Source organism: Mixophyes fleayi, chromosome 8, assembly GCF_038048845.1.
Source record: "Mixophyes fleayi isolate aMixFle1 chromosome 8, aMixFle1.hap1, whole genome shotgun sequence".
NCBI classification, from domain to species: Eukaryota; Metazoa; Chordata; class Amphibia; order Anura; family Limnodynastidae; genus Mixophyes; species Mixophyes fleayi.
This window is the reverse complement of record NC_134409.1, coordinates 73,552,164-73,566,680: the sequence shown is the minus strand read 5'-3', so window position 1 is coordinate 73,566,680 and position 14,517 is coordinate 73,552,164. Positions and strand designations below refer to the sequence as shown.

The following is a 14,517-nucleotide window of genomic DNA, read 5'->3' as shown; positions in this document are numbered from 1 at the left end:
GATCAGCAGTGATCAAATTCAGCAGGTTCACAGACTTAAGTGACTGGAGTATTTTGATATCTGAATATTGGCTAGGCCAGTGAGGGCCAACATCCAAGCCTTTACCTGTGGCCACCATCTCCTTCCTGCTTTATTGTCAAATTTGTTTGTTTTAGTTAATAACACTTGTTTAAAATGTCTGCTGATATGTTATTACAGATAGGTGTCTCTTCCTATGATTAAATGTATTGTTTTTTAACATGTAGCTCCTGATGTGTGTCATGTTTCTCTGTGTTTGCTTGGGTTTCCTCCTGGTGCTCCGGTTTCCTTCCACACTCCAAAAACAGACTAGTAGGTTAATTGGCTGCTAACAAATTGACGTGTGTGTGTGTGTGTAGGGCCATCCTAACAACATTATGGGCCCCCGGGCAAAGCAGTGCACCGGGGCCCCTAGATATAGATATATAGATGTATACCGATACAGATATAGATATAGATATATAGAGATAGATAGATGTACTTGCTCAGTGACCCTTGTAGGTTTTTTTGTAGGGACATAGAAACATCTCCTGATTGTGAACTGATATATTTTGATTTATTTTTACCATTACTCCAGCTTAAAGGGCTGGAGTAATGGTCAAAAACGGTTGCACATATTATTATACATATAGTACATACTGTTGTTTTGTTTTATAGTTTAAACAAATTAATACTTCAATGTACACAGTGTAATTGTAAACCAAAGTTTTACAGTACTAAGGAGACACATACAAACAAAATTGGCTGTGGCTTTGCTAGATTTTTTTCTGTGAACCTCTTATGAAAACATGAAAATTATATTTTTGCCAGAAGTTTAAACAAATCAGGAGGAGTTAATTCAGAATCCAAATAATCACAGCGTTTGAAGTGACTGGCATGGTGTAGCTGTCAGTTTGTAGTCTTGTCTTCTTTACATACTTCCAGGGAATGATAATTAGAACACAAACACAAGAGTAAAGAAGGAAAAATGGTGAAATCAGTTGTTGGCAAGACGTTGCTTAATCAGTCATAGTGAATTCTTATTGGTGGTTCGTATATTTAGAGAATAGGAAGGGGGGGATCGTGTGATGCATGGGGATAGGGGGTGATCTGTAAAACGTCAGGAACAGCACAAAGGCATTGCCACGTAATTACAGGCTATTATTAAGTCGAACTGCCCTCCCTAGGGTCTCCAATTTTCATTTATTCTCTGCGAAGTCTCCGCCTTCATGCCAGTCTTTGGCGTTTGATGTACCAAAGAGCTGCTTGATCCAAGTAAAAGAAGTAATAATTGAACAGGAAAAAGAAATCCCAGGACTCTGTAAACCCCCTTCTCTCCATAAGAAGAGTAAACTGAGGATATTCTCTTCTACATCTGCAAGACATCATCTACTGTGAAACACAGTCGCTCCTAACACTGGATGAGAAAAATAGAAAGGAAAACTTTGATTACAAGATGAATTGGTCCTGAGAACAATCTGTACTTCGACATTCGAATTTGGATTAAGAGAACAAAAATAAATCTGTCTGCTTTTTCCCCTTACTAGTCGTCTAACTTTGTTACAACATTTAAGTCTTTGAGTCTGGAGTACAGATTGCTGCTGGGTTAGCGAGTTATATTAAAGGACTTTCGGTTATATATTTTCTCACCTAGCAGGACGGGAGCACTTAGTATATTAAACGTTTATTTCCTAGAAGGTTTTTGAGATAGGACATCATCATGACGTCTAGCTACAACCCTCATGCGATGGACAGACAGTCATTATTGGCGGGGCGCTTGGAAAGTCCAATTACATCCAGTCTTGATAATTTGCAGGCTAAAAAGAACTTTTCAGTGAGTCACCTGTTGGATCTGGAGGAGTCCGGTGAAATGGTTGGAGTTCAAACCGAGGAAACTTCAGGGGAAAGCGGTAGAAGTTTACTGGAGTCCCCCGGGCTCACCAGTGGAAGTGACACTCCGCAACAAGAAAGTAAGTGTTCCTTTCCCCCGGAGATACATAATACGGAGTGTGCATTTAAATAATGTTATTGTAACCAGCTACTGTATGTTTTTCTGTTTGCTTGACTAGTTAAGAACACACAACACGGTAGCAACATTTTGCTCAACTAAATGTGTATTGATGTAGATCAATTATAAAAAAAAATATAGTAATAACATAAGTAACATGTGTACCCTTTTAAAGCAATATTATGTACTGCATTGCGCAGGTTAATTTAGCGGTCAATAAATACGTTTAAAGAATAACCTTTCTATCTGTAAAAGAAACAGGTTATCCCTTTATTAACCATGCACTAAAAATACTCTGTAAGCAGGGGAATATGAGCCAGATGTACAATGACAGGAGGCTTCACTATGCGGTTGTAAAGACCCTAGTTAGCACATACTTTCAGACTAGTATTTGCGTTGCATGACTGATTGTTAATACTTCAAATAATTCGGAATGGACAACAGAAACGGACTAACTATACAAACCAAACTGAAATAATTGTATCTTTGCAATTGGAGAGGTCTCAAAAATGTCTCTCTTCAGTCACTACGCCTGTTTGCATTATTTAAATAACATTATTTAATTAACTACATAGAAGGGTATGTAAAATGAACATTATTTTCCATTCCAATATTATCTGTTACAAAAAAAACCCATTGCAATTACGTAAATACCATACCAATACACAGACATGCCAACATGACCCGTTAAATACCCGGATACACTGATTGTTCTGATATTTACCATTAAGTTTTCACAAAATTATACTGGATTCACTTAATCAATTGATGCAAAAGATAGTTTATACGTGACTTCATTCAATGAGCTCATGTCAATTTACTGAAAACTAAGTCTTCATATAGTACATATTCTAGTACATTTTTAATATGTTAAACCAAATGTGAAGTTTCCCTTATATAAATGCAAATTCCATAGCCCAACTTGTGTTTGTTTGACTTTCCAATACATAAACTATACTTGCCAGTGTATACATAACACATTCCATATGTTTCCATAATTCCATGTTATATATACTTGTTTTGCAATGTCTTGCATGGCACTTCTGTTTTCTTGATGGAAAATTCTTATTAAACTTTGATTACTTGTGATGCTCTCCTGGTATGCACTAGAATATGGTGCTTTCACATAAAGAGAATTTGTCGAATAAAAATATATGTGAACGCTACGTTAAAAAAAAGGTAATACAATTTTTATAGGTTATACCAAGAGATCATGATGTACGTGTGTAGCTTTAGTAGCCGGCATAAACTCCATTGCCACTATTGGAATATGGATATTTCAAACCAATTAATACAAAGTGTTCTTGTCTACTTCTGCGTTACAGAGGTGGCCATTAGATGCCGGAGATGCTGATGCTCTGTGTGTGTGTATTTGGGAAGGAGGAAGCTTTTGATCTTAGATATGGCTAAGTGTTTCTTGGGCATTTTAAGATAAATTTAAGATGCAATGTGTCATGACGAGGTACCAGAATAAGGACTTCTGTATAAGACGCGAATACCAAGGTTAACGCCCGACCCCAACTACCTTACATCACAACGTTAAATGAGAGGGCAATAATAGGTTTTCTGTAAGAGATAATTTGTCACACACAGGATGTATTTCATCGAACTATCTGCAAAATAGACAGAATGGAGGCAGGTCATGGTGTTTATATATGAGACGAGGTGCTATAAATATGGTTTGATGTTTAGAACAAATATTAGGTACTTATGGTTCTTATTAACGGGTCCATTCAACCACACAGGAGAATAAAATATCTGCTAGTGCGACCAATAATGACATAACATTAACTAAGCACTGGAGTTTAATTTGATGTGATTCATAGAGAACACCCTGGGATGCCTGGCATGTTTGCACAGACATTATTTGTTTCACAAGTGGAAAAAAAATAAATTCCTAAACAAACAAAATGCATAAATGGCGCATATATTACTGTATGCATAATTCTGTTGTGATTTCCATTTCATTGAAGGAAAGCACATTACTTAAACAGTTGACGTTTTAAACCCAGCCACTGATTTATTAAATATTTTGCATTTAGAGTACATATGTTTCTGGCAAATGCATATTTTCGCCAGTTCAAGAGAAAGATTGTGTAATGTATCGAGATAGTTTGAATATTGCCAAATGTAGATCAATAAATACAAGTTTACTTGCTAACGCATAGCTTGAAAGCCAATCATGTAAGAAAATACATAAAAAGATGTCTCCATTTCTAGGAGCATAATGGCTACACGATCTGATAACTTTGTTTAACAGAGGAGCTTCCGACAACGTATTTTAGTGTACAATATAACCGTATCTGCTACAAGCGTGTGTTTTATGTTTGCATCTTGTAAATAAAGGCTGAACAGTCAGAATAATCTAGTTAGAATTGTTTATTATAAAATATCTTGACTAACTATTTTTAAATTAATTGCATTTATACATTTTAAACTTCTAAGAAATTTAATACCCAGTATATTCAATTTGAGCAAATATAGGTAAATCTAGGGACTATTGAAAAGTAAATGTACTTTGTCCTCTGACCCATTGGATATAGATGTTTTTAAAGATGCAACATTTGAAAAACTTTAAAGTGGCATAACCCTATCTGCTGCTTGCCTGATACGCCATTGTAAGAACTTCGTTTTTCCTGTTTGCTTTTTTGATTTACCACTTTCCTAAATGCAACCGCTAGATACAACCTACGGTTGTCACATTTGCTTCATATTTACATCAGAACCCATTTTGATACATATTGACATAGAGTTTTTCAAGACAACGTTTGTGGCATCACCGTGCAGAATATGTAGCTTTATAACATTTACAATTCGAGACACAACACGAACATGAACACCTCTTGTGTCCTCAATATATTCAATGCAAAACTTCAATTTATCGTTTATTAACACATTCAGTTGCAAATTTGCAGTAAGCGAAATTAACTAAATATATATTGGCTTTCGATATCTAACTTATTTCTGCTTGGTTACTATGCTTTAGTGCAGTTTTGTAGCTGTAAATGTTGCTAAACATTGTCTTCTTAATAGCATAGTATAAGTTAAAATATAATTTATACCAATGAATACGATTTCATGCTTACTTGCACTGCAACATTTAATAAAGCTGTCAGGTTGAAAACATTTTATTGAATGGACTTTTAAGTAAATATATCACGTTTGGTAGATATATCTACTATTTAAGCATATAGACTTTTTTATGTTACATTCACTCTTGTAATGCGTTCCTACAATCCAGTGCCTCAACTATGATAGTGGGTAAGATTAAACTTTCATTGCATTTTACCCTTATGTGGAAAACGCACAGCAGCAGAACTTGAAAGAGTAGGGATATTATAAACAAAATAATGTACACTTCCTTCATTGCAATCTGTATATGTTGCAGAGTGCAGACTCATATACGTTTACCAGTTCCTTACTAGAATGTTATATGCACTGTTCTGTACATGTCCATTATAACATTTAATAGATTATATTCAATCTCTGATAGTAGTAACTAAGAAAATCACACAATTTGGTCTATGTTGACCAAATAATAAAAATCTCAAAACAAAATGTATATGTATAAAAAATAATTAGGTAAAACTGCATAATCCTTAATTGTTTAGGAGCGATTCACAATGGTTATCGCGTTTTCGCTTTCGATCTTCAGCTGTAGGATGTCTCCTGTTTTGAAGTGAGCATGCGCTACCCTCTTAGTTTGGTAGTGCTGACCAAGGTTCCATTTGAACATCGGTTTATACGACCTACCTGTTTATTTTTTTCTTCTAATATTAAATACATTATTTATTGCAAATAATAGATTTGGTAAAGCAACATGTTTGTAATTCATACCTTGTATTTTCTTTAATGTAATATGTGTATGATAAATGAATAGAACATTTTAAATAAATATTGTGCAATTCAAATGGACACAAGATATGTGACAGGTACAACATACTCTATTTGTATTTTTATATTCATTAGTAAGGACATGTTCTATAGAACTTATTTTGAGATAAATAATATATCATCCACAGATAGGAGAAGAAAACTACCAGCCTGTTGCTAAATAAACATGAGCATTTGATGTTTGTATTATTTCACCAGATACCTGGCATAAATACATTTGTAATAGTGCTTACCCTATATTGACAAGATAGCATATATAGCCCAATGATGACACCTTTATGGAAGTGCATACAATTCAAGTGAATAATAGGCAGATTACAGATATCTGTATACATTACTAGTTAGAAACATCTTTAATATCTATAGTATCTGAATTCACAAAAAAAACCAAAATGGTGACTTTGCAGATCTGTTCAGAATTAGAGTTTACTGGAGAAACTTGTAGGCGTGTTCTTCTTCTTCTTTTGCGGGAGCCACAGGGCTATTTGATAATGTTATTTATTGTGTTGGATGAGACGTGTCCATCATGTGCAGTTTATTAATGCAATGTTTACACATTTCTGAAAGATAATGCACTTCATTTAAATGTTGAAATTACATGCTTTACATGCATTCCAGCTGTTTTTTTTGGAGAGGCAGCCCATTTATTCAACAACAATTACCTTTCCTTTTGCTTTTCCATGTTTTTGGGTTTATAATTTTGACCTTTATTAAATATTGCATTTTTTGGTTCATACAACTCTCTGAGGGCTATTTACTAACATTGCTTAAAAGCTAATTGTTTTAAACATTTAGGGGGGGTATTCAATTGTCCGCGGGTTCGAGCGTGGAAAAACTAATACCGTCAATATGGTAATCTCTCGCTGGATTTCAGCTCGCAGCTCCTTGAGCTGCGAGCTGAAATCCAGCGAGTAAATTACTGTATTAATGGGTTTTCCGTGCACGATTACCGTAATAACGGTAATCGTGCGCAGACCGCGGGATTTTCGGTAATTCCGCCGACAATTGAATATGCCCCTTAGCTTTTATCTGCGAGGTGTAAATTAAATGAAAGAAAAGGCTTGATTGGGTGCATAGCCCAGCAGAGCATAGCACCCAACCAGGCATTTGCTTTTATTTAACTTGTACATCACAGCTAAAAGTTAATAGTGGTTTGATTTCTATGGTTTTAATGGAGATTAGCACCTTTATTGGGCATGTTATAAGATGAGACCTTGTATACATAGGGGCTCTATACATTTAAACACAAATATTATAGTGTGCTGCATACAATTCGCATTTTACCTCTGTGCATGCTAACAAAGCACTAGTTACGGTAGGTGCCATATGAAGACTGAGTCATACCTTGCGCTTACAGCAACTTGCGCCTTGTTACAATTAAAGAAGCGGAATGCAGGAAGGAAAAGTACATGTAACAGTGCTTTGGAGCAAATGCGACTTGCGTAAACTGAGACTCACAGGCACATATGACTGTCAGGAGATTGGAAACTTGCGGGTGCTCGACCACTGCAATTGATAATGATGATGGATCAGCGTAGATATTTCTGACTCAACTTGCCTGTATAAAATGTGTATTATTTTGGCATCCAATTTACATCTGTATTTTAGACAGAAACTGCATCCAAGTCCACATGAGCCACATAGTCTGAATGTGAATGAATGGAAAACTGAATGTGGTGGTCTTTGTTCACTATTTGACAAGTCACTGATCTTTGCCTAATATAATGTTGCTTTTAAGAATTTAATATTCTTGAAACTGTAATATGTTAAAACGTAAGCATAAATATGAATTGTAATGTATTTACTATAAACCGCTAAATTGGTTCACAGTCATAAAATTGTACTATATACTTTATGGACCTAATTTAGAGTCAGACGCAAACTCCGTTTAAGAAGTGTAGGAGTGGGAGTGTGTTGCAGCTTGGTAGAGTATTACGAGTGACAAGCAACCCCATTTGTGTCCCACTCTTAATACCCAATCGAGCTGCGAGCAGTTCCTGCAGCTAGCTAAAGCTTGCGCTACCTAATTCCTGCCTCACAGCTTTAGCCCTGTTTTGACGTGTGTTGCGTCTGCTCCTCACTGCGACTAGGATGTATTTACATGGTCACGCCTTCACAAATCCGTGTTCCTCCCATTCACTCGTAGTGAGTCTCAAGCTGTCGCACGTGTTAATTGCGTCCAAGATGCAGGCGGATTTGGTGCTTTATGCACATGTGTGGTAGTGTTTTTTGGTTAGATGCGCCTAAATCGGACTTTGCGTCCGACTCTAAATTAGGACCTGTATGTGCAAAAATCTAATAACTTCTAACATTCCCTTCAATAATCTATCTTAAGGGCCTTACTTATCTACAACTAAATAAGCTTAGAAAGCCTACAGCAATATTATTTTTTATTACTTCTGCAAAGAAAAGTTTGCACAACATATCTACTTATACTTTAGTAGAAAACATGTCATTATAATCACATTGACCACATTAAGCTACATATTAATATATACTACATAAAATGTATACTGTATTGTGATACTGTAATTTCAAAAGAGATGCCTTAATTATCTATTGGTTTCTTTTTGGAGTTATTTAATTTTATGACAAATTATTTGACTATAGAAAATACATACAAGTATGTAGAAGTCCATATAGAAAACAATACATTTTGGAAGCTTGAATAAATGTGTCTTGTGTAACTTCACCTCCACATAAAAGAAGGGAAATTAAGTGCATTAGTCTTTCTTATCAAAATAAGTTAATACATCTACTCCAGTGTTAAAAGGTTAACACAGCATAATTAATATTAAACTCCAAAGGCCTGATGTAGAGTTAGATGCAAGTCCAACTGATCAACACAAAAGCACCTTTAGCCAAGGATCCGGCTCAGTTTGCACTCCGACTGAGAAGGATCTCCCCCTTGTTCCTCTCTGCACTTAGAGAGGTGGAACGGGGAAGGTTGTGGGCAGCCTAGCAATGTAAAGGTGTGTTCATGCTCTTTATATGCTATGCTGAGTTGAAAGCAGCAGCAAATAGGTCTCTTGGAGATGTTTCCTTTGCGGGTGCTTTCAGCTGGTGTAACAGACCTTACTGTATTAAAGAAATAAAATAAATAATTAAATTTAAAAAAAAAAAATCCCAAACAGTTTAACTAAGCCAAGTGCTGTTTGAGGCGAGAAGCATGATTTATTTTTTTACTTGAATTTATTTATTAATTTATCTGCTTTACAGGGCCGCTCTAACTAATACACTTAAGTGTATTATGCACACTGACCCATAAGGCAGATAAAGAAATGTGTTTGTCCAGTTTGTATAGTATTCTTAGTCGCACGATCAACATCATGTGCCTGAGTTATTAAGGAGAGCAAAGCAAAAAAAAAATTAGTAACTTTTCACCTTGGCAAAACCATGTTGCATTTTTCAGGGGAGGTAAATTTAAAATGTGGGGACAGATTTATTGTTGGGATAGGGCATGTCCTAAATCAACTTTAAATTTCAGTGAAAAAATAAAGTTATCAAGTATTTGTGTGCTACATGACAAAAAGCCTAGTATTTTCTTTATGTGCAAAATAATAAACTAATTTGCACCCCTTGTATTGTAACATGGTTTGTCCTGGATCAAATTTTCTCCTTTTTTTGCCTTTCTCTCCTTAGTGACTCGGGCCCACTGTGTTTTATGTATTTAGTTGCTGTTCCATCAGGTTATGCCTAACAATTCTGCGGCCTTAGGCTTACTGCTTATACAAACTATTTTCAAAACAACTTTATTAATGTACTTTACACTGTTGTCACTTTATTTATTATTATGTTTAACAAACTGCTTCCGGCGGCAGCTGGCTAATTATAAACACATGTCTCCTATTCACTAATATGAACTTCTGGTAAATATTTTAGCTTTATAATTAAAATGTAATGATTATAATGTAGTAATATCTGATTGGCTGGGAAACAGCACAATACTTGCAAAATTGTGCAAGTTGTTTAAGAGGATAAATTATTGAACCATATTATTCAAAAATAAGTACTATTAGTATAACGATAAAACAGGCAGGTAACTCAGTTAGGTTCAAGCTTATAGTGCGTATCGAGCTGACATATTCCAATTGAGCAAACTGTTTAGCCGCTATGGTAGTGCTAAAAGGATTATAGATGAATCAATCATCTCGATATCTAACAGGGTTCTTTCAGAAACCTTTTATACTATTTCATCAATATTAAATTCATAAAGTCAATTTATTAAACTGTGATTTTTGCCAGTCATACATTATAATTAAAATGATTTATTACTATGTACAACTGCCTAAACATACAATGGTAACAAAACAGATTACTTTATAAAAAGCAATCCTCAGCACTATCATTAGAGCTGCAGGAATAAGATGTTTTATAAGGCTTCAGGCACATTATTTTCTTATAAACATAATAAACATACAGTACATTTTTTTATTCTTGTGAATCTCGTTGTTATTAGAAGGTTCTTGGTAGATTTTGTCTGCAGTTTTTCTGTGTTATGTTTGCCATTTTTACTCAATTTTTATGACCTCCCAGAATCCCTTTGGATATCTGTGTCAATCCATGGAAAGCAAATGGAAAACACATGAAAATATATAATAAACACATTACTGTTTTTTTTTGGTCCTCCACTGAAATTGTTACAAATGATACAGCATTTACATTTATAAAAGTGGACAAATAATTTAATAATTTCATTAACAACTATTGACTCAGCATGGTGTCCACTACTATCTCCTACTCTCCCACTTTATCTTTTATCTCCTCATATGACATCAGTCTGATATGTATTGGTTCTGATATTGAAATAATGTTGCCAGCCTGCATAGATCAAACAATTATGAAAAGCAAAAGTCATTATGATATGAAGTGTTGGATAGCTTGGACACAACTTTTGTTGCTATCAATTATGGTGTTAAAAGAACCAGGAAAATGAAAACATCACAAACATGTTCTCTAAGTGACAGCTGCCAATCCTTGTCTCATTTGAGACAGCACACCTTGTGGCATCAGGTGTGGTATCCTAAGGATCAGGCACTGACAGGATGGAGATACACAGTGAGAGACTGACTATCCTACTACCTACCTCAGCCCCTGTCACAATTTACCAGACAATAACATCAGATAAGGAAACACAGGTAAGGAAAATTCATTTTTTTTATGCCACTTGAAGGAACATTGCAAAGCTCATCTGTATGATTTTCTTGCCATCTAACCCACTCTACCCACCCTACATTGACTGTTAGTAAAGCACTGAAAACACTTGTAAAATGATTGTCACCTTTATTTTGTGTTACTCTTCTATCTATCATTAGATTCTGGCTTGTACCCAATTAACTGTAGCAGCCATTTACTTCAATTTAAGTAAAATATCCTGTTATACCCGAGATCCCTTTGCCTTTTTGTATTCTCATGTTAACTTTGGATTTATGATCACTTTCCATATTTGCTCAGGAATAAGAAATGGAATGGTTTCTAAATATCCTCCACAGTTTTTCTTCTCACTACAACATTATGTGATACACACTGGCAACTTTATATGGTGTGCAGAGTTTTATGATTATCCTGATGTTTTGAGAGTACTGAAATTACTCTGTTATGAATGGCACCTATGTCTCATGCGTCTTTGCTTAATTGGTTGATCCACTGCTATCAAGACTTTCTGTTAGGGGCTGAGAGCCTCATTTAGAGTCAAGCGCAATTTACACTGAAATCGTAAGTGTAAATTGCAGCCCGAAATTTACACAGTATTTTGAATTCCAAGGATCTTTAGATCCATGCAACTTAGAATACTGTGAAAATTGCAGAATCACAGCTCTTTATCTGCCTTATGGGCCGGCGTGCAAGTGTATCATGCACAACGCCCTGTAAAGCAGATAATTAAATTTAAAAAAAAATTGTAAAAAAAATAATTAAATTGTTCTTTTCCATCACAACAGCACAAGTGTTGGTTAGGAGGTGCACTTTGTTTTTAAATTTTATTATATTTTACTTTGTTTTTTAATACATCAAGGTCTCTAGCACCAGCTGAAAGCACCCGCAAAAGATACATCTCCTACAGACTTATCTGCGATTGCTTTCAACTCAAAATAGCATGTAAAGTGCGTGAACACACCTTTACATTGCTAGGCTTGCCCACTACCTACCCCGTTCCACCTCTATAAGTGCAGAGAGGTGCAACGGGGAGATCCGTCTCAGTCAGAGTGTGAAACTTTGGCCAAAAGTGCTTTTTGCGCTCAACAGGAGGACTTGCGTCCGACTCAAAGTAAGGCCCTGAATGTGAATTAATATATATACATTTTCTACTCCCTGCAATTGAAGTTGTTGTTCTAAGAAATTCAAAACACAATTGTACACCCATATTTTTTATGACCTGGCCATTCAATCTCTCATCATACTACAACATGTAGCTAGTAGCTAGAAAAAGGGTTTAAATTGCTGTTTAAAATTACATTTTTTGGGATGACATTTTGCAAAAAATGTACAGAATTTGTAATGGTGATTTGTAAAAATGTCAGTGTGTACATTATTGTGTAAAAGCTAACATTTTAAAAATTAAGGTACAGCAAGCATCAGAGTAAAAATTGTACACACAAATCTACACAATACTTTTTAATGTAATATTATTTTAACATATGATAATCGTATACATAGCTCTTGCATAAAATAATGTAAACTAATATCTACTTTTCTTCACTTTAATAGAGTAAACCCAAATGGACTTGTTTCACTGACTGGTGCTGGTACATGAAACTTATTATACAATGAAATACATAACAATCAGATAAAGCACAAGCAAACATAAGAATCGCATCAAGTAAACAACTTATACAGTCATGTACCTCCTGCAGGGACAGGTTGGCCTGGGGGCATCTCTTGTTTAATTTTTTTGTGAAGTCATAGTAAAACAGAAGAAAGGGAGAAGAGTGGTCATGGGTTATTTGCTAAACTGTGGTTTGAAAAGTGGAGATGGTGCCTATAGCAACCAATAAGATTCTAGGTATTAGTTTTTTAGAACATTCTACAAAATAAAAACTAGAATCTGATTGGTTGCTATAGGCACCATCTCCACTTTTTCAAACCTGCAGTTTAGTACATTTACCCACGTGTCTTCATAATGCTTTACAGTCTGTGGAGACATTGGAGGTGTCACTCACCGGACCGTGAGTGCCTCTTCCCGGACATTTAGGAACCGTGGTCGTCCACCATCCTGAGGGTCTGCGCATGCGCAGCCCTTTTCTATACTTCAGTGTATACCCCTTTAACTCAATTGGCAGATCAGGCAACCTCCCTATATTAAGCACCTGTGGTCAACACCACGTTGCCTGATCTTGGAGTCTCATTCCTCATGAGTCTCTGAAGGTGTTCCTGTATTCCTCGTGTATTCAGCGCTGCTGATTCCTGTGGTTTCCAAACCACTTCTATTCCTGTGGTTTCCATACCACTTCTACCATCAACTGTATCATCAGGACTGTTTGCTGATTCCTATCCGCGGCCTCCGTGCACTACAGTCTTCCATACCACTTCTACCATCAACTGTATCATCAGGACTGTTTGCTGATTCCTATCCGCTGCCTCCGTGCACTACAGTCTTCTAAACCACTTCAACGTTATTTTATATCAATGTGACTGTTTGCTCATTGCTATCCGCTGCCTCCGTGCACTCCAGCTTTTACTTCACTCACCTGCTTCTCATCAAGTCTGTTTGCTGATTCCTATCCGCTGCCTCTGTGCACTACAGTCTCCTGCTTGCAACTCGCCTGTGTTCATCATCGTGACTGCCAGCTGACTACTATCCGCTGCCTCTGTGCACTACAGTCTCCTGCTTGCAACTCGCCTGTGTTCATCATCGTGACTGCCAGCTGACTACTATCCGCTGCCTCCGTGCACTACGGTCTCCTGCTTGCAACTCGCCTGTGTTCATCATCGTGACCGCCAGCTGGCTGCTATCCGCTGCCTCCGTGCACTACAGTCTCATCTCATCTTTGCTGTGGCTTCCTCGAGACTGCCGCTTTCATGACCATCTGCTACACTTCGTGATCTACAGCTCCTGCCCTGCGCTGCACTCCTGTTTCCCATCGCTGTTGGTTCCTGTGGTTGCTACTGGTTACCTCCGTGTGCCGCTGAGCCTTGCTGCTGTGGTCAGCGCTATCGTCCATCTCCTGCTGATCCACTCTCCACGCCTTCACGTGTTCCACTGGTCTCTACCCTCCTGTCAGCATTGGATTTGTATCTCATCTACTACCCTCTGCTGGATCATCTCTATTCTCCTGGGTCTCCTATGAGTCCAGTTCCACGTGTTGCTGACTCCTGTGGATTCGTGTCCCTGTTGGTCTACTCACCTGTGCGCTGCACCTGCTAGACCTCTGCCTCACCTGTCCAGGGACTTTCTATCCAGTCGGCCTCTAGCCGCTCAGGTACCGCTGCTATCCCATCTGACTGCTACTGCTGAACCACGGTATGCATACTTCTCATTGACTGTGCTGTGTATTGCATATCTTGCTGGACTGTGTTTGGTTCTCTCTGGAGTCTGCTATCCGCTGAGTCTATTGCCATCATTGACTGTGTTATCATTGTGCTGGACTACTTCAAGAGACTTTCTAGATTGCAGACCTGCT

The 14,517-nt window shown here is 36.9% G+C and overlaps 1 protein-coding gene across 2 annotated transcripts in view; it reads left to right on the top strand.

Annotated features, from left to right (window-relative positions):
* The first annotated feature begins 1,182 nt into the window (after window positions 1–1,182).
* Window positions 1,183–14,517, top strand: part of PRRX1 (paired related homeobox 1) — a 136,636-nt gene continuing 123,301 nt past the window's right edge. For both annotated transcript variants that reach the window (XM_075184085.1, XM_075184084.1), the window contains exon 1: window positions 1,183–1,967. In XM_075184085.1, coding sequence (XP_075040186.1) covers window positions 1,718–1,967 — 250 coding nt within the window. In that variant the 5' untranslated portion in view covers window positions 1,183–1,717. The remainder of the gene's footprint in view (window positions 1,968–14,517) is intronic.